The sequence below is a fragment of the Sorghum bicolor genome, chromosome 6, assembly GCF_000003195.3.
Source record: "Sorghum bicolor cultivar BTx623 chromosome 6, Sorghum_bicolor_NCBIv3, whole genome shotgun sequence".
Classification (NCBI taxonomy): Eukaryota; Viridiplantae; Streptophyta; class Magnoliopsida; order Poales; family Poaceae; genus Sorghum; species Sorghum bicolor.
This window is the reverse complement of record NC_012875.2, coordinates 41,824,122-41,842,884: the sequence shown is the minus strand read 5'-3', so window position 1 is coordinate 41,842,884 and position 18,763 is coordinate 41,824,122. Positions and strand designations below refer to the sequence as shown.

The 18,763-nt window shown below is 40.6% G+C and overlaps 1 protein-coding gene across 4 annotated transcripts; it reads left to right on the top strand.

Annotated features, from left to right (window-relative positions):
* Positions 2,083-18,202, top strand: LOC8072057. 4 transcript variants are annotated; one of them, XM_021462658.1, is made up of 5 exons: positions 2,083-2,475; positions 2,567-2,707; positions 7,777-7,877; positions 14,430-17,465; positions 17,581-18,202. In XM_021462658.1, exons 3-4 carry the CDS (start codon positions 7,807-7,809, stop codon positions 17,413-17,415), a joined length of 3,057 nt encoding a protein of 1,018 aa, XP_021318333.1. In that variant the 5' UTR covers positions 2,083-2,475; positions 2,567-2,707; positions 7,777-7,806; the 3' UTR covers positions 17,416-17,465; positions 17,581-18,202. The 4 variants fall into 4 exon arrangements, with proteins under 4 accessions (XP_021318333.1, XP_021318332.1, XP_021318334.1 ...); XM_021462657.1 differs by having other exon boundaries at positions 17,578-18,202; XM_021462659.1 differs by having other exon boundaries at positions 17,625-18,160.

The following is an 18,763-nucleotide window of genomic DNA, read 5'->3' as shown; positions in this document are numbered from 1 at the left end:
ATGGATGCAGCTCGGTGTGCATGGCAATTTGGAGCTCAGGGCGCCATCCTCATCCACGTCAGTCTGCCTATGTCAATTAAAGAATTCAAATTAAGGATATAAGAAATGTATCCAAACAAGCACAACACGTTCCTGTACGACTCAGTTCTAAAAATGTACTATTGATTTTGGAGTGAATATGAAACTTCCTTGGTCACTATTACTTTCTGAAAGCTTCTTTTGTCTGCCACAAGTAAACATTTCTAAGTACTACTCGCTGATTTGATTTCAAGTATTCTCACGTGAACAGCCACTAAACATTCAATGCCTTATGTGCACCAAAAGAATCAAAATAATATGAATAGACATCATTTTAAGAGAAGTTTCTCATTGATGAGCCATTTGTATGGGATATAACTGAAGTTGGATTGGGTGGAATGAAACAGTCCGCTAGTTGTGATGCCGAATATACAGAAGGAATTAGAAAGCAACGAGCAATCTAAACACTATTCCGATCCAACATTCCCATACCGTGTTCAGCCGTAGCTACAATGTTACCCCTTCCTTTAATAAAATTCGTAAAATGAAATTTCACACAAAATATAATTCTGTAGTGACATGAATGCTTACATGTTCAGAAGGAAACAAGCAGACGAGACTCAATGATGATATGTTATTTTTTTTCTTTCCCTTTCATGTAAAAATTTGGAGGCTCGGAGCAAAAATTTTTTACTACTGATGGCTGGACAATTACTTAATTAGAGAAAAATAAATACAGGTCAAACTTTAGGCATGCCACGCTCTGGCTGCTGAAAATTCACCTTACAGGGAAGATACCTGAAAAACAATTAAACACTTGTACTCTTTGAGCATTTTGAGAGATAATTTTTCGCAAGAGGTTATTACAAGACTCCAACAGTGAAGGATTCCAACTGTTTCAGAAGGATTTGCCCATGCTTTACAAAGTTGGTCCAACTCTATGCTTGAACATAACAGCACTTTAGCCATTCTTGTAAAAAAGATGAGACAATTAAACACCTGTTTTTTAAGTGTCGTTTTGCTCGTGTTGTCTGGTATCCAAACGGCTTCAGATTTGTCTCAACCGCATAGTGTCTCAAACATGTTTGGTTCTTGGCTCTGCGGTCTAAGTAAAGAACTGAAATCGCTAACCTTGCTAGGATCAGCAGCTACCTATTGGTCTCTTTGGTTATGTAGAAATGACATGGTTTTTGAAAGGAAACATACTTGTTTTCCCTTACAGGTTATCTACTCGATTATACATTGGCTGCGTACATGGGCTGTTCTGCAGAAGCCAACTTCACAAGATTTGGTTGTAGCGGCATCTCAACAATTGGCGCAAGTGGCCAAGGAGTTTTTTACCCGGGCACATGTGTGGCAGTCTAGTCTTCGGATTGAGTGTTATTAGTGTGTCTTTATGTTTTAAGTTTTTTTTATAAGCCTGTGTGTATATTTGCTATACAGAGGCCGGAAGTGTTTCAAGGTCATTGTATCATCTCGATGTAACGATCTTGAAATTAATGAAGCTTTCTTTATCAAAAAAAATACTCAGTTATATTCAGATAAATTATCAACGACCACACAAGCAAAACATACTACTGCACTATTCGGTTACTCAGCTCGCATACTTTACTAAGCCATGCCATTGTGCCTTGGCACGATTGTCACTCCATCCTTAGATGCCCTTTGTTCTTTAAACCAGCAGGTTTTCTTTTTCTTCTTTGAACATGCTACGATCCGTTCCTTCTCAGCTTTCTTTAGCTTTCAGCTGAGAGATGCATCCTTTCTCCTTTACCTGTTGTCGTAACCAGAGAATATTGCCCCTCTGTAGGGAGTACTCTCAGCTTTAAGAGAATTTTAAGAGAAGTTTTCCATTGATGAACCATACATACTGGGTATATACTTGAATTCAGATATAATTAGATAGCATATATTCTCAGCTTTAGTCTTTAGCTTTCAGTAGAGAGATGCATCCTTTTCTTTAGCATATAGTATTCTCAGCTGTTGCGTACGCAAAGAATATTGCTCTGTCATACTGTATATAAGAGAGTACTTAAGAGGACAGATGTGACTCCCTCTTCTCAGCTAGCCGTTTTTGCTACCTGCCACCAGCCCCTTCTTGTTCACTCACTTCCAAGCTAAACCTCTTGCATTGTCCTAACCAAGTGAGAGGCCAATAAAAATATATCCACCCTCCGCAAATCCTCCCACCACCACCAAAGAGGATACCTATTTGCTTTTTATTCTCTTGTAACAATCAGTCTTTTTATCAGATGATCCACAAAACACCGCAAAAAAAACTTCGCTGCCCTATTAGTCTGCATTGTTTCATTGTTCTTCTTTTAATCAATTAAAGAATATAAATAATCATCTCCATTTCCTTCCACCTACTGTTGTTGCCCATTACCTTTATTCCAGATCTCGTTGTTTTCAGCCCCTTGCTTCTTCCTTTGTGATCAACTCAAAAAAAGAAAAATTGTAAGTTTTCTGCTGTTCTTTTATACAATAATACCCTTCTTACAGCATTGACTCTTAATTGTTTGATGATTGTTTTATTCTTGATGTCTAGCAAATGGCAATGAATTGCTTCATCTTGTAACAAATTGGTATATCAAAAAAAATTCAAGCTCTTCAATCTGAAGTTCACCAAGTCATCTTGAGTCATATCTTGCCATTTGCATAACATCATCGAATTCTATTCTAGCACCAGGTAATAATTTCGTTACTTCTTGTTTCATACTCGCTCAATTCTGAAATATAATAGATTTGTAGTTGTTCTATGTCAAGGCATCTTATGTACGCTTGAACAAGTTTGTACAGAATAATATTAACTTCTACCACATCAAAAAGACAAATTATAAAAATACACTTGTAATACCCGATTTTAAGGACAAAACCAGATATGCACCATATGTGAGTGCTAAAAGTCAAATCTCACATATAGCTACAAATAAGGGGTAATATCAAAAGACAATGCATAAATTATATAACGTACTTAGTTTAAAAGAGATAACCTTTAATAGCAAACAGCGGATAGACAACTCCAACTTCGGGTATTAACTTCTCTCTACAGGATCCAACTGACTGGTTGATCACAAGCCTAAACTTCTCCTGAGGTTTGGGGAAAATAGCAAGAGTGAGTCCATGTCGAACTCCACAAGTATAGCAACTAGATTGTATAGATTCCACAATCTCACGATCAATGTGACATAAATAATGAAGAGCATTAAATAACAAATAATGGACATATTTAACACACAAGAATCATCATCGTCGATGCAAGAATCCCTAAGGCCGCTCCTGACCGTGAGCTCGGCTAGTATACTAGTTTTTAACCCTCTGCAGAGGTTGCACATCTTTACCCATGAGTCATGATTTACCCTTTCGCCTGAGGTAGCTAATCTCTTAACCCCCTTCCTAGGGAGGTCGGCAGGGATCACTATGAAGTCTTTCAAAGGTTCGTCTAACAAGTTAGGGCCGCTTGGTTTCATTAGTCAGTCCATGTGATTCACCCGTAGGAATCCACGGTCTGCTATTCTCCAATTGCGCCACAACGGGTAACCGCTAACGAGCTAGAAAAGTTACACATACTTAACTAAAGCCAGAGCCATTATAGCCCTCATGGTTGCACTGTTGTCCCGGTTATCACTTACAGATAAATCATCAAGTGGCTAAAAAGTCATTTTTATCATTTATTACTTAACATTAATCTAGCCACAGGATCATGGTCACAGAAATAAAATCCAAATGCTATACTTGCCTTGATCCAAATGCTCTTGCTGATCCTACTTGTCCAAGGCTCTGATCTTGATCACCAAAAACTGCTCTCCGACTAAACTCGATCATCGATCATCAACACACAAACAATCAGAGACAACATACACGAGCAAACAAAGCTTCAACTAGAACAGTATACCAATCATATAAAAACAGTATGAAAAGTTTGTAAAATGATTCTACGCATCACTACGATCTCACAGACGTAAAGATCACGAAAATCGGAGTTAAAACGGAGAAGATATGAATTTTCTAAGATTTTATATAGAAAAGTAATTAATTAATTAAAGTCACAAAATTACAAAGTTTCAAACTGGTGAATTAAGTTTACTAACATGTAATCTTTTAAATACGAACGTAACGTAATTTGAATGGGTTAAAACGGAGTTAAAATGAATATTTTACAAGTAAAACAAACTCAGAGAGAGAGAGGGGAAGGGGAGGAGTGGCCTGGCGGCATGCGGACTGGGCCAGGAAGAAGAGCTGGGCTCAGCCTGCGGCTTGGGCCGAGAAAGGGAAGGAAGGGGGAAGATGCGGGGCAGGCCGGCTGCATCTGCTTGCTGGGCCGAGCCGCGAGTGAGGGGAAAAAAACTTGGGCCCAAAGGAGAGAGATGGCCACTCGGGCCAAAACAGAGATGAGGGGTTTGTCTTTATTATTTTCTTTTTCTTTCTTTTATTCCAAATCCATTTTAAAAAAAATCACTTTGAAATACTTTTAAACTTTAGTCAAACCACTCAAGTCAACAAAAATTAATGCAAAAGCATGAATGCACAACAAGTTGCTAAGTCCTATGATAAATTTTATTTTAATGAAAAATATTATTTTCGTATGTTTCATGAGCACTGAAATTCATAAATAAAGCATTTTAGCCCTATTTTTCACGGAAACAATTTTTAGGGTGTTACAACACTTCATAACGTATTTAATGTGGCTCATCAGTTGTCATAAGTGTTCTTGTTATTTTCAAATTTAGAATAGTCTTAGAACAACTTAAAATCTTATTATATTTCATGATGAAGGGAGTAATTACCTAATTCAAAGAAAACTCTAAGTAATATAATGGCTGTGAACTGCTAATCTTTTCTTAGGGTCTTATACAGAAGCGAATGCTTCTGGTGATAACATATATTGGCACCCTTTAGCTTAAGATTTTTTTCGTTGAACAAACTATGTGAAGTTATCACAAAATGCTATTCCTCAAAATTTCACCATATATAGACCCAAAGGAGAAACCATAGAGGTGAACTATAGCAGTAAGTGACATTAATTCCAGCCAAGCTCATGCAAAAGAACTCAAGATGGACACATAGACATACAACCATGTTTGTGGTAGGGGCTATTAGTTTGGGAACCAAGAGCATTTTGCCATTATTGGTGGTGACATTATCTTTTTAGCGGGCCTGCTTGGATTGACTAAAACAAATTGCTATCTATACTAAAAAAGCTCCAGCTAATCCAAATAGCCAAGCCGCATATACCCCATTTTGATCTATTCAACCATCCAGCTTATAGACAGCTCCCTTCAGCTATTGCAACTTACAAAAAGTTTTGTTGGTCCAAACGGAGCCATTTTATTGGGTGCTTCATCCATATACGCCTTGTGTGACCCCACTGAACTTTTAACCCTGGTCATAACTAGTTGTTTCCTTTTTTTATTATGTGGTATCAACACAGAAATAGTAAGCACAATTAGTTTGTCACAAGGGAACTAATATATGAAACCAACATAATTAGCCATAACGGTATGTGGATCTGAAAATGTCAATGTTATTGTTTTTTTGTATAAGTCTAAATGTGGACCGTACCTGACTATTTATCTTACATTCAAGATGCTCAGTTTTGAAATAAGTTTCTTCTATGATATATGAATATGCTTGTACTCAATGCCCTGATTTATATTTCCAGATCTATTACAAATAAAACTTAATAAAATTAAAACATAGCAATTATATATATTGCCTTTTGCATGAATATAAAAATAAAGAATAACTCCAACAAATCTATACCTAGTAATAAATTATGAAAATTTTAGTCTGTCTTTTTTTTTTCTTGCCAACCAATCTGTCCGGCTACGTCCCGTCTATCCCTTGTCCGGCCCGTGGCAAGCTGAAAAAATAAATAAAAAATTTTCTATAGTTCTTTCCGTACATAGCTACAAAACTGTTCGCCATATGCAAATGCGTCCGTAGCACGCGCCATTGCCCGCAGGCGCCACGTGCTCGCCGCGGACCGGCACAACGCTGCTGCCGCACCAATGGCCGCCCGTCCAGTCCTCCATCACCGCTGACAGCTGCTGCGCTCGCCCATGTGCCTCGCCTTGTCCCAAGGCCGTGCGCTATCATCACCCCGCACAAGTGGACGCTATAGCCGTGCCCAAGCCACTGCAAGCCCCTGGCCTCTGTGCCATCGTTCAGGGAGAGAAGGGTACACGTGCTTTAATTTGTATAATAATAATAATAATAATAATAATAATAATAATAATAATAATAATAATAATAATAATAATAATAATAATAATAATAATAATAATAATAATAATAATAATAATAATAATAGTGAAAATTTCAATCTACCTTATATATCATGTCCGTCACTTTACGTCTCCGAGAGAGAAGGCGATTGGAGCGAGACGGATCAGAGCGCGCAGCAATGGCGGGCTGGTGCGAGGAGGCGGTGGCGCTGCTGCAACTCCCAGCGGTGGCAGAGATGGCTGTCAACGTGTTGCTCTGCACGGTGCTGATTTGGGCTGCCGTCATGATCGGCCTCGTCGTCGGCTGGTCCTGGCGCCCGCGCTGGACAGGGCTGTTCTTCCTTTACACCCGCCTCCGCATCCTTTGGGTCTAGGTGCCGCCCGGACTCGAGGCCTGGAGGCTCTGACTTGCCTGCACCGTGCTCTCCGCCTACTCCGTCGTGCCCAGGATCCTATCCTCCGCTTCCGACGCTGCAGAGGCAAGCACCAGGACAAGGCCTCCCTCGACTTCCGTGAAGTCCCTTTGTTTTTAGATCCTAGCTATACTAACAACAAAGATCGTCATGGTCATATCACTCTTGATAAGTTAATGCATGATCAGTGCCTAAAATTTACAAATCATGGGATATCTGCATGCTTCCTTGGATCAGGGCAACCTGATAGCCTTGTTGAGGGATTCATGCAGGAGGTGATATCAAGCCTCGGTCTAGAGCTTGTGGGCAATGATGAGTCCAATGAATCTGGTCGTGATGTTCCTAATGGGTTGATTCAGTTTAATGAACGATACAAGATCTTAAATGTACCTTTTATGATTACTGAAAATAGAGTTCCTGATATGACCAAACTGATTCAGAAACTAGATATTATGGAACACCCGTTAGCCATTTATGTTGTAATCAGTAATTCATAATGGTCCATTCTTAAATTAATCTGGAATGAAACATTCCTTACTAGATGGTCATGTATATGCAAATTTCAGCATTGATATGCATATTGTTTTGCAAAGTGTGCACGTGCTTGGCTATATATTTTGGACAAGTTAGATAAGTTAGGTGATTTGGGGTTGCCTTTGATTAGGCATTCAACAACACTGAGAAATAATAATTACTTAGGTGTTTTAGCACTTTTTGTTGATTCAAGAATAAAACCTATTATGTACTCTAATGGCTGACGTACCAAAGATAATTGTATAAGCAAGAATCATCGGATATTTTGTGAAGCATCTTAAAGTGGAGTAAAAAGATATTTAATCCTGATTAATTTCATGTCTTTGGTTGTAATAATTAGCATGAGCATAGATCAATAATTTGTATATCCTCCGTTGCAACGCACGGGCATTTTTACTAGTTAGGACAAATACACCAAAAGACAACCCTAATAAAACATGCAAAGGATGTTGTTTCTGTATGTTCAGCTACTTTATAAGTATACTCCCCTTTCAAAAAAAATTATAAATATATACTCATATTCTACCAAGAAACACTGTGATACTGCATTAATAAATGGTTCAAATTGTTTCTAATCCTGACAGGTTTTGTGAAACTTGAGAATAACACAAGTCATGGAGACATATTTTACATTTAAGACATCATTAAATGAGTGGCGTGATTATCTTCGTGATATCAACTTCTGGTATGTTATCTATCAAATCTAGCCTAAGTTTTTAGAAAAAAGAATAGTATTTATTCTGACCTTTTCATGAGTAAGTTTTAGTGTACATTTGTTTAGAAAAAATAGTTTAAACTTGTATAGCCTTAATTCAAACTAGATCGCCTCCTCCTCCAAAGGACATGGCTTCTTCATCTGTATAACATACTTATAAATCATGATGGTTTGAGAGAGTGCCTAATGATGTGGCATTGTAAATTAAAAGTTGTTAAGATATATAGAGATTAGACAAAAACTCAAAACTTGTCAGCTCACTTGGCTCGTGATCAATTAGGCTCAACTTAACTCGGTTTGGTGGAACTTTCTATAGAGCCGAGCTAGGTATAATGAGCCGCTTGTCGGGGCAGTGAGCAACGCTGGCTTGTGAGCTCTTCACCAACCCAACGAGCTAGAATACCCAACGGGCCAGGATCGGCCATCCAAGAATTAACCCATGTAAGGACAAAAAAGTCCACTAGAGACCTAATACTCAGACTTTGTTTAGATTCAACTTTTTTTGGTTTTTTACACTATAACACTTTACTTGTATTTGATAATTATTGTCCAATCATGGACTAACTAGGCTCAAAAGATTTGTCTCACAAATTACAGATAAACTGTGTAATTAGTTATATTTTTTTATCTATATTTAATTATATATGCATGTGTTATAAGATTTGATGTGACGAGAAATCTTAAAAAAAATTTGATGTCAGCCACTGCAAACAACAAGTGAGTCCCGAGTCTCTGCGTCCGACACGACACACACAGGTCATTGAATTGATTTTGATCAAGTTCATTCGAACAATTTAAAAAATTAAAATTAAAAATGTGCGAGAACTTTTAGATAGATTATATTTTAAATAAAATATTATTTAAATTTCTGAAAATGCGTAGCTGATTTATTTAATAGGGACTATATTTTTAAAAAAATGTACGGATTTTAGATTTTTTCTAATTTCTAAAGAATTATTTGTGAATTTTTTAGATTTAACTATCGTTTTATTATTTTTATAAATTATATATACTTCAGACCATCCTTGAAACCAGCCAAGATCCAAAGTTGTCGATTTGTAATAGTTGGAGGGCCATGCATGTCCGGTCTTGAGTTCGAGGGCTAAATCCGTACTTTAACAAAAGTTCAAGGGCTAAAAATAGACATTTGTATATTTTTTATGTGTCTTCCAAAATATTTTATCTCCTAACGCCTCCTAACATAAAAACATTTGTCTCCTAAAATAAGTTTTGTACTTTGTAGTAGTGAAAGAAGTTACTTGGGCCAGACAGGCCTCGCAAGAGTCCAATTTATGCCTATTGCCTGTGCTAAATACTTGTTCGTAACCTTTGAAAAATAAAAAAATGCATAGAACCACAGCCAAGCTAGAATTCAGAACCAGATGCCATGCAATAATTATAGCCGTGCCAGAAGGCCATATCTCCTTGTAACGTGAGCACTGTTGATTTGGAACGTACTCTCTCCGTATAAGATTTAGATGTCGTTTAGGACAACGATATGATCTTCAAAATATAACTTTGATCTCTTATTTTTATAAAAAAATATTTAGAAAAAAATAATATATGTATATTTTTATGAAAGTATTTTTCAAGACAAATCCATTCATATAATTTTTACATTTACAAACTTAAAAATTGAAAAGTTATTGATGATTTATATTCCCAAAGTTTGACCTAAATCTGGTTCAAAACGACATCTAAATCATATATGGAGGGAGTATACTCTTGTGTTTAGTGCATACAACCAAAATAGTTGTGGCAATTCTAGGTTACTAAACAGGGATAAATGGGGCTTAATTGATTAGGACACTACAAAAGTAAACTTATTTGCGGGCGAATAAGCCGTATCCCTTGTTATTAGAAACGGGATTGTTTGTTTTTATGATTCTTCTAACTTGGAAGTGGCGGCACAATAGTGAGAGGCATCTAAAAGCAGTGGCACCAAGAGTCTTCCTCTTGTATTTGGTATTAATGACCTCACGAGAGCTACATAAAAATTAAATGATCTTACCTATAGATTAAATGTCGTGCTCAAACACTAGCGTTTGGTCAGCCTAGCAACTTGAGGAGTGTAGTGTGTATTTAAAGGAGTGATGTTCACTTAGATCTTGTGGGCCCATTGCGGTGTGGCCTCCGCTCCGGCATGGTCTAGACACCTCGGTGCATGCCATCTCCATCTCGCTTAGCCCCATGGCATGTGCATAGTGAGGAAGAGGAGGAAGTAGACACACTAGATGGGAAAACAGTAATTTTATATCGTCTCGCCCTAACTTTAAATAAATTATTATTTTAATAACTATGGTATACAATGTTACAGAAATATGCTTTCATAATAATATTGGACAAATTCAAGGATTGAAAATATATGTCAGCAAAATCACACAAACAATGCTCTAGAAAAAACTAGCCACAAAATACTAAATACTGATGATTGCCTAGCATAATAACTTGAGGAGTGCAATGTTTATACAAACGAGTGATATCCACATGGGTCAATTGCATTGTGACTGCCGCGCGGGTGTGGCTCGAACACCTCCTAGCATCCCCATCTTGTGCAGCACCCGGCAAAGAGCCTCCAGCAAAAAATTGGCCGATAAAGATTTCTTTGCCGAGAGCTTTTTATCGGGCACCCGACAAAGACTTTATCGAGAGTAAACACAGCACCCGGCAAAGAAAAGTGACCGTCACGGCGCCGGCTCCATCGGTCCTTTCTTTGTCGGACGCTGTGTCAGAGACACCCGGCAAAGATTTTTAAAATTTTTTTTCTAGATTTTCTTTGCGGAGCGCTTGCTGGGTAGGCTCCCGGCAAAGAGTTTTTTTATTTTTTTTCAACAATTTCTTTGCCAGGCGCCTTGGCCCTAGCATCCGGTAAAGATTTTATTTTATTTTTTTAACAGTTTCTTCGTCGGGTGCCCTGGCCCTGACACCTGGCAAAACTGGGAACCTGAAGTTGACGCATTCCCAGCTTTGCCGGTGTGCCACGGCTTGGGCACCCGTGAAAGCTCCAAATGGCTAGAGGGGGGTGAATAGCCTATTTAAAAATTCTCTACAAACTCAACTAGACAAGTTGATTAGTAAAACAAATGACGAAGATATTCTAGCACTAGCTCAACTAAGCAATGCAAGCCACCTAAACAAGTCTAGTAAGAAGGCTAAACACTAAGTCACAACAACAAAACATAACTAAAGTTAACTACACTCCTATGTAAGAAGACTAAGCTACACAAGCTATACAACAAGGAAGAAGTGCAAGAAAGTAATGGAGTGGAGTGTGATTGTTATACCAACGTTGTAGAGTAGAGATATATCCAATCACTCACAATTACAATCACAAGGAAAATCCTCAGCAAGAGATGACACAAGATTTTTTACCAAGGTTCACTTGCTTCCCGGCAAGCTAGTCCTCGTTGTGGCGATACACCCACTTGATGGATCACGAGCTAATTGGCAATCCAAAGTCAAACCCTCAGCGGGTGCCATACATCCACTCACAAGATGGAGATCCTCTAAGCCACGAACAATCCACTAGAGTAGTCAATTGCTATCTCCTGCGAGGAAGGCTCAAGAACCCCTCACAAATCACTTGGTGCAGCTCGAAACAATCTCCAATCACGAGCTCAACACCACCACTACTCCAAGCTATCTAGGGTGTCGGGAAACACCCAAGAGTAACAAGAAATCAGTAGCAAACTCAAGGATCAAGTGCCACTAGATGCAACTTTCAATGCAATGCACTTGAATCTCACTCAATCTTACTAAGATTAGCAATCATGCAAGGAGATGAGTGGAGAGAGTGTTCTCTAGCTCAATGTATGTCTCAAGTAATCAAATATGCAAGAGTTGCCCCCCTAAAGCCGGCCACCTCCAATTTATAAGCCCCCAAAGAGATAGAGCCGTTGGCTCTGTCACTGGGCTGAAATCGAGGGCACCGAACGCTCAGCAGGGTACCACCGGACACTCGACCCCCTACGTCTGGTGCTCTAGGGTTGACCACGTGTCCACCTTTGAATCTCGCGCGTCAATCTCTAACGGTCACCTGCGGACCACCGGACGCGACCAAGTGAGCACCAAGCACGTCCGGTACTCACCGGTCTCGTACGCAGAGAGTTTGTAAAACTCAGATCTCACTGGACTCATGCGTAGAGAGGGTTGCAAAACGAACCCACACCAGATGCTGAGCACCGGTCTCACTCTGGTGCGTCCGGTGCCTTGTCAGAATCCTTGCAGTTTAGCGCGCTGACCCTAGCATGCACCGGACGCGTACATAGTAGATAACTTGCGTCTGGTGCAGAGCATCCGGTGCACTCTGCTCTCTCTGGTCAAACACCGACAGTGCACCAGACGCGTCCGGTGCTTCTGAGCACTGCGTCCGGTCCGCGTCTTCTCCAAAGTTTTCCACCGGCGCAATAGAAAATATACACTTAATTTTCTCAAAAGCGCCGAATCCCGCCTCGCAAGCTCAACAGGAGGGAGAGAGGAACCCAAACCCCTCTCAACCCTAGGAACTCCACCTCCTTTGCAAAAGTGCTAACACCACCAAGTGTCCACCACCAAAGTGCATGTGTGTTAGCTTTTCATAAACATTTTCATCAAAGGAGTTAAGTTAGCACTTTACTAGATCCTAATGCATATTCTTAAGATATGGACCTAGTAGCACTTGATTCTAGAGATGACCGTGATTTCCCCTCTTGATAGTCAGCTATCTATCCTAAATCCGGTCAATTACTTCTCTACTCAACTTAGACCGGCAAAAGTAAAACCCTATATTTATACCTTTGCCTTGATTACTTTCCTCCTTTTCTATCATCATGATCTCCACTTCATGCTTCATCTCTTTGTGATCATGTGGCCACCATCTCATGCCACCTTGCATCTTCATCACATGTGTTGTTTATACCTAACTCAAATCACTTAAACACAAGACATTAGCAACTTGGTGTCACTAATTACCAAAACCAAACTTGGGCTTTCAACCCGTCAAATCCTTTATTTTTTTTATTTTTTATTATGTATTTACAAACACAATATAGCATATATTTATATCACAAACACAATATAGCATATCCATCTCATCACAAACTCAATCCCGCATATATATATCACATCACCACAAGTCGATAGTCGTTCACAGTGCATCACATGTCCATCAAGCTGTGAAAAAGAGAAACAAACTAGAGGTGGGGGGGGGGGGACTGAGTGCCTGTTGAAAAAAAAGCGTCGTCACCTGCTTGCGCCTGAGATGGGTTATTTGAACCCGCCGACGGAGGCTACATAAAAGACAAGAGATTGCATGTGTCAGAGTGGTTAATTTGGTCTTCTATGTCATGAAAGAATATGAAAGCACTAGTCGAAGAAATTTGTTTTCATACTCACAGGACAAGCTAGAAGTGGCGGTGGTGGAGCGAACTGCGGCCCCACAAAAAGGATGTCGAGTTCGAGCAAGTTGTAACGTTGGATGCCTAAAACACAAACATCTCCACATATGATCACGGGCATCCAACGTTACAACTTGCTCGAAACTTTCTGGATTTTTTACCACAGCCTCCACATGCGATAACAAGGCACATCCACAAGTTTCATGTTTTTCGGACTTCGTTTGCAATTGTTATAATTTAAATACATTTTTCACGGGAGTACAACCTCATGTTAGAACAACATGATGCGCGGAATTTCACGCGACTTCCTAGATACGGCCTCGACATACCGTAAATATTATGAATATTATTTTTTGAATGACCAAATTTCAATATTTCATGTACCTGCAATTCAAATTTGGAATAATCGGAAAAATTTTACAAAACCAAAAATATTAAGTAAATATAGTTAAAAACTCAAAACTATGCTAAATTTTTAAATAGGAAATTATTTACTCTATCAAGGCCCCACAAAATGGGTCCAAAAAACAAAAAAAACAATTTGTCGAGAGCCATCCAGGGCACCCGGCAAAGAAGCCTTTGCCGGGTGCCCGTTCTTGTGCCTCCCGGTAAAATTTTTTTGTAAAAAAAATAAAAAATCCTTTGCCGGGTGCCTAACGGCGTAATACTCGGCAAAGGCTAACGGCAGGTGGCGGCTACCGGGCCGACCACCTTTGCCGAAGGCTTAAATTTGCCGGGTGCCCGACCTTCGGTAAAGGACAATTTTTGCCGAGGGCTGGTCTTTGCTGAGAGCCTGGCCCTCGGCAAAGACCGTCTTGCCGGATGCTTTTGTTTGCCGGGAGTCTCTTGGCCTAACCCTCAGCAAAGAAATCCTTTGCCGGGTGCCTGATAAAAAGCTTTCGGCAAATCGTCGGTTTTCTGTAGTGATGGGTCCAAACTTCCATTCCTAAGTCCTAACAAACTTTATCCTCCTCCAAATCGAATTCTCTTATAGGGAAACTGTCGCGACACTTCTTTGGGCGTGTATGTGCAATCCCAAATGATTCACAAGCTACCTGGCTTCATTCCAGATTAGGATACAGATCGAGCATAATGTGTTTTCATGGATCAACTTATTAACTAGCCCTTTTTTTGTTCTTATCATTAGGTTGAATGGATATCAGAACAGTAGTGCATATCGTACCATGGAAGAAAAAGTCCATCAGTTCTTAGTGCAGTGGAATCTTGGGATACCGCCCACATCTAGCTTCACGCGGGCTATATCAAGCATCATGTGTGAGAAAAAGATCAAGATGGTTGGTCCCTTTGATTACGTAATAAAGGTGGACTTGAACCAAGCAAAAAAACTAGGGAGCTTCAACATCATGCCAACTCTGGCTGTTAGAGTGGCAGAGGAGCTCGACCTACTCCGCCAAGAGGATGATGAGATAGGGTATTATTCGTACAACCAACAAGAGAGTACCAGAATAATGTGGCTGCGGAAGAATCTTAGCTTGTTAGTTCCTCAAATCAACCAAAAGCTGGCCGGGAGGAAGTACCTGCTACTGGTTGAGAACGTCTACGAACCTGTAGAGTTTGTTGATTTCTTTCAGAAGGTGGGGCTGCCTCCCTGGAATTGGAGCGACTCTAGATGGATTATATCCACCACCTCTCAAGACGTCTGTGCCATGAGCAAGCTTGAAGGTGATGTCGTCAAACCCACGAATGGGGATGACATTGTGATGCTTACTCTCTACTCAGTGCATCAATCAGCCAAGTACATCTTGGCTGCGATAGGCCACAAAGACGAGCAATATTGGCACCGCATGGCCGTCCAGTGCTTTCACTATGTTGTTATGCTGCTCATTCCCTACCGTCCATCCCTTCATGGAGATGCAGGTCAGAAGATCACTAGTCCATTGACTGATATTACTTCAGATGAGCTTATTCGTCAATGGGCTGCACATGGTATCCTTACTGCCGACCAAGCAGAAAGAACGGGGGATGCTACAGCCATCAGCTATCCTGGCAAATACAATGATATATATCAGGTTGGAAATGTTATCCTTGAAGCTTTCCGAGAGTACTCCTTGCTGGAGCTCCCGTTTTCTCCTGCGATGATTGAAGCTGAAGAAGCCACAAAATCTGCTGCACACTTCCTAGCATACCACAACCTCATCGCAGAGCACCACACAACCAATGAATTTTGTAACGGAGACCTCCATAGGTTGGAACACATGCAGTGGATCTCACATGTGGGTGACCACGGATGGCATTTTAGCAGAGAGTGGTTGACATGGGGATCTGGCAGTCCAACCGCACTAATTATAAAGCATTGCTCACAGCAGTCGAAGTTGTTCATGAAGCTTGAATCTGATCATTTCTTTGCCAAGCTCCCCTGCCTTCGCGTTCTTGATCTCTCCTACAATCCACTAAAATCACTTCCTCCTTCCATTTGCAACCTCCAAAAACTCCAGTACCTTTCCCTTAGGGGCTGCTATAACCTCATGAGTCCATTCAGCTTCCCCAATGAAATTACTGTCAATGAAATCTATAGCAGCAAAAATCTCAACTTGCTCTGCTTTGATCTTTCCTATTCAAATATAAACCGGTTCCACAATGAATTCTTGTATAGAATGCCTAATCTACAAGAGCTCTTGCTTGTCAATTGCTCGGACCTTGAGGAATTGCCACCTTCTGTTGGTGCTCTGTCTAGTCTAACAAAACTCGAGCTCACTGGGACTCAAATAAAATCTTTTCCTGTGGAGATATTTGAAGAGATGAAGAATCTTCGATCACTGAAGCTAATTGAGAACAGGAACTTACTGTTGAGGCGATTGTCCTTGCGTGGATGTAGAAAGTTGGAGTATGTTGACATTAAGGAGGTGGGTGCTTTGGAGGAGCTTGATCTGTCTGATACGGCTATCAAGGAGCTCCCAGACAGCATCCCAAATCATCCCCAGCTTAGACAATTGCTTCTCTTGGGTGTTCCTTCCCTTAGACGATTTCCTTGGCATAAGTTGCAGAGACTCCCAGATGTGTTTTACTTGGATCAATGCTCAAACAGTACCATTCACCATTCAGATCATCCACAAGGCTCTCAGGTGTGCATAAATGATTCCAGATTGTTTTATAGCTTCAATGATAACACCAGGGGTTTAGTAATGGCTTGTGAACTTCTGAAAACTTTCTATGTTCGAGTTACATCATGCGAGGCCACAGCTAGGAAGATGCAGGATGAAGAGGACAAGGTGACGACCAACACACTTGAAGTGGTACCACCAGCCTATGATGACGTAAACCGTCACTATCTGACTGATGGAGTCTTTATGGTGCCAATGGATGACGTACCACCCTTCCGAGAGACTGAGCGTCACGTGGAGATCTCAGCTTCTGATCGGTATCCCCATGGTCTGAGCTATCTTCTGAGAGTCACCAAATCACTGAGCATGTGGGATGATACTCATGTCTCCTGTCTCAGTGATCTTAGTGATCTGGATGAGCTGGAGGAATGCAAAATCCAACGATGCCATAAGACTGTGCATGTCTTTAATAGAGACGATGACAGAACACATCATTACATGAAGAAAAATTTGAAGAATGCATTTCTCTCCGATCTCAGAAGTCTAACCCATTTCCACAGAACATTATTTTATTGTGATCCCTTCTATGCACTAAAGCACCTCGTCTTAGAGCACTGCCCGAGGTTGGAGGGCATCGTGCCACATGAATGTGAGCTACCAAGACTTGAGACACTCGACATCCTTTCCTGCTACAACCTCAAGGAAATTTTCTATTACAATCATCATCGGTATTCTTTCGATGATTATTACAAGCTCCCATGTCTCCGAAGGATACGGCTCCATGAGCTGCCATTGCTGAAGCATCTCCACTCCAGCGATCCCATGCTGACAGCGCCCACGTGGAAGGAGCTCCACGTCCGCGGCTGCTGGAGCCTGCGTCGCCTCCCGCGCTTCCGCCAACAACCAGACAAGGCAGTGGAGGTGAGCGGCGAGCCGGCATGGTGGTCCAAGCTGCGCTGGGACCAGGACGGCGACGCACCCCTTCACCGCGACTGCTACGAGCCCAGGCTTCCCCCAGTGTTCGCTTCGCACCCTGAGCGGCCGGTCGTCATCGAGAGCTACCTCAGATGAGTGTACCATGTACGCCCTAGCGCAAGGCCGATCGATCATCCAGTTAATCGGTACGTCCATCATATATATGATTTCATTTTCCATTATTATTACCTATCATATATATATACTAGTATTATTTATTATTAGTTTTATTTATGTTTTTTTTTGTCCATTCCACAGCAGCTTACACATCCCGTTAATTCATGCCCGCCGCTGATTGCATGCAGCACCCGGAGTTCCAGTCACCATCCGCTCTACCACCATGTTTGTCAGCATCTTCAGTTTCGCCAATGTGTGCGCGTGTCTTCTAATATTTGAATGGTTTCATGGGTGTGAACATACCAATCCGTACCCATGGTATGTTTTTTTTTTTAAAAAAAAAAATAAGGTTTGCTTGTCCATCGACCGGCTTCCCAGGAGGACACCGGCCCATCCAGTGGTGGCTGCTGAACCAGATTCCAGTGTGTGTTACATATTGCATCGTGTGTTATGTGCTTGCTTCATTTTCTACCGCGACAAACTTGCTCGTGTGAAGTTGGTATCTTATGTGTACACTATTGTAAGAAGTTTGCTTGCTACAACTACAGTACTATCAGAGTGATAGCTCTGTTTCCCCTCCTAATAATTAAGCATGGCTATATATATTCACATGCTAAGTTAATTATTAGATTAGATGCGCCATGAGCGTGTATGCTTTGTTCGTGTTGTTGAACTTCTTGTTATTTGATTCATGCTTGATGTATTAAATTGTATTTAATGACTAAGTCTGCTCTGTGTGGAAGTAAAGCACATGCACACAGATGTATTGAAATCAACGTTGCTTTGCTCTTTAGTTACTCCTCCTCCTTTATCTTTATAATAAAGAGAAAAAGGGCAACTTCCCTGCAATATATTCAATCACCACTGTGTGCGCCTTTACTCTTTAGTTAGAGTACTAGTGCTCCATCCATCTCCCTCTCATTATTTTGTCTTTCAAAAGAAAAGAAAACACAAAAGTTCACAAAAAATAGGTGCCTTCGCTGTGCTCACGTCGAGTCAAAAAGAATGACTAGACTGACGAAGGTGGTAATAAGATCACTCGATTGACATAACACGGATAAATAAAAGGAATGAAGTTGGGATCAGAAATTAGTTGCATTGGTGGTGTGGATAACTAAAGCAGTGTGCGCATAAAGATATTGGTAAGGACAATCTCATGTGGGGCATCTGATGAAGTGATAAGGTAACTCATTTTAGGAGAAGAAGAATACATCCAACTGTCCTATCTTTCAATCCGCTTATAGAATTTGTGGGTAAGGGCGCATATCTCTATCAGCTGAGGAAATCTTCAGTGGGCAAGAGATCCAGGGCTAAGAGGAGTCCTCGA

Coding starts and splice junctions, on each gene's coding strand:
- LOC8072057 (XM_021462658.1), top strand. CDS start 7,807: ATGGAGACATATTTTACATTTAAGACATCATTAAATGAGTGGCGTGAT. Junction 7,878..14,429: donor CTTCGTGATATCAACTTCTG/GTATGTTATCTA, acceptor TCTTATCATTAG/GTTGAATGGATATCAGAACA.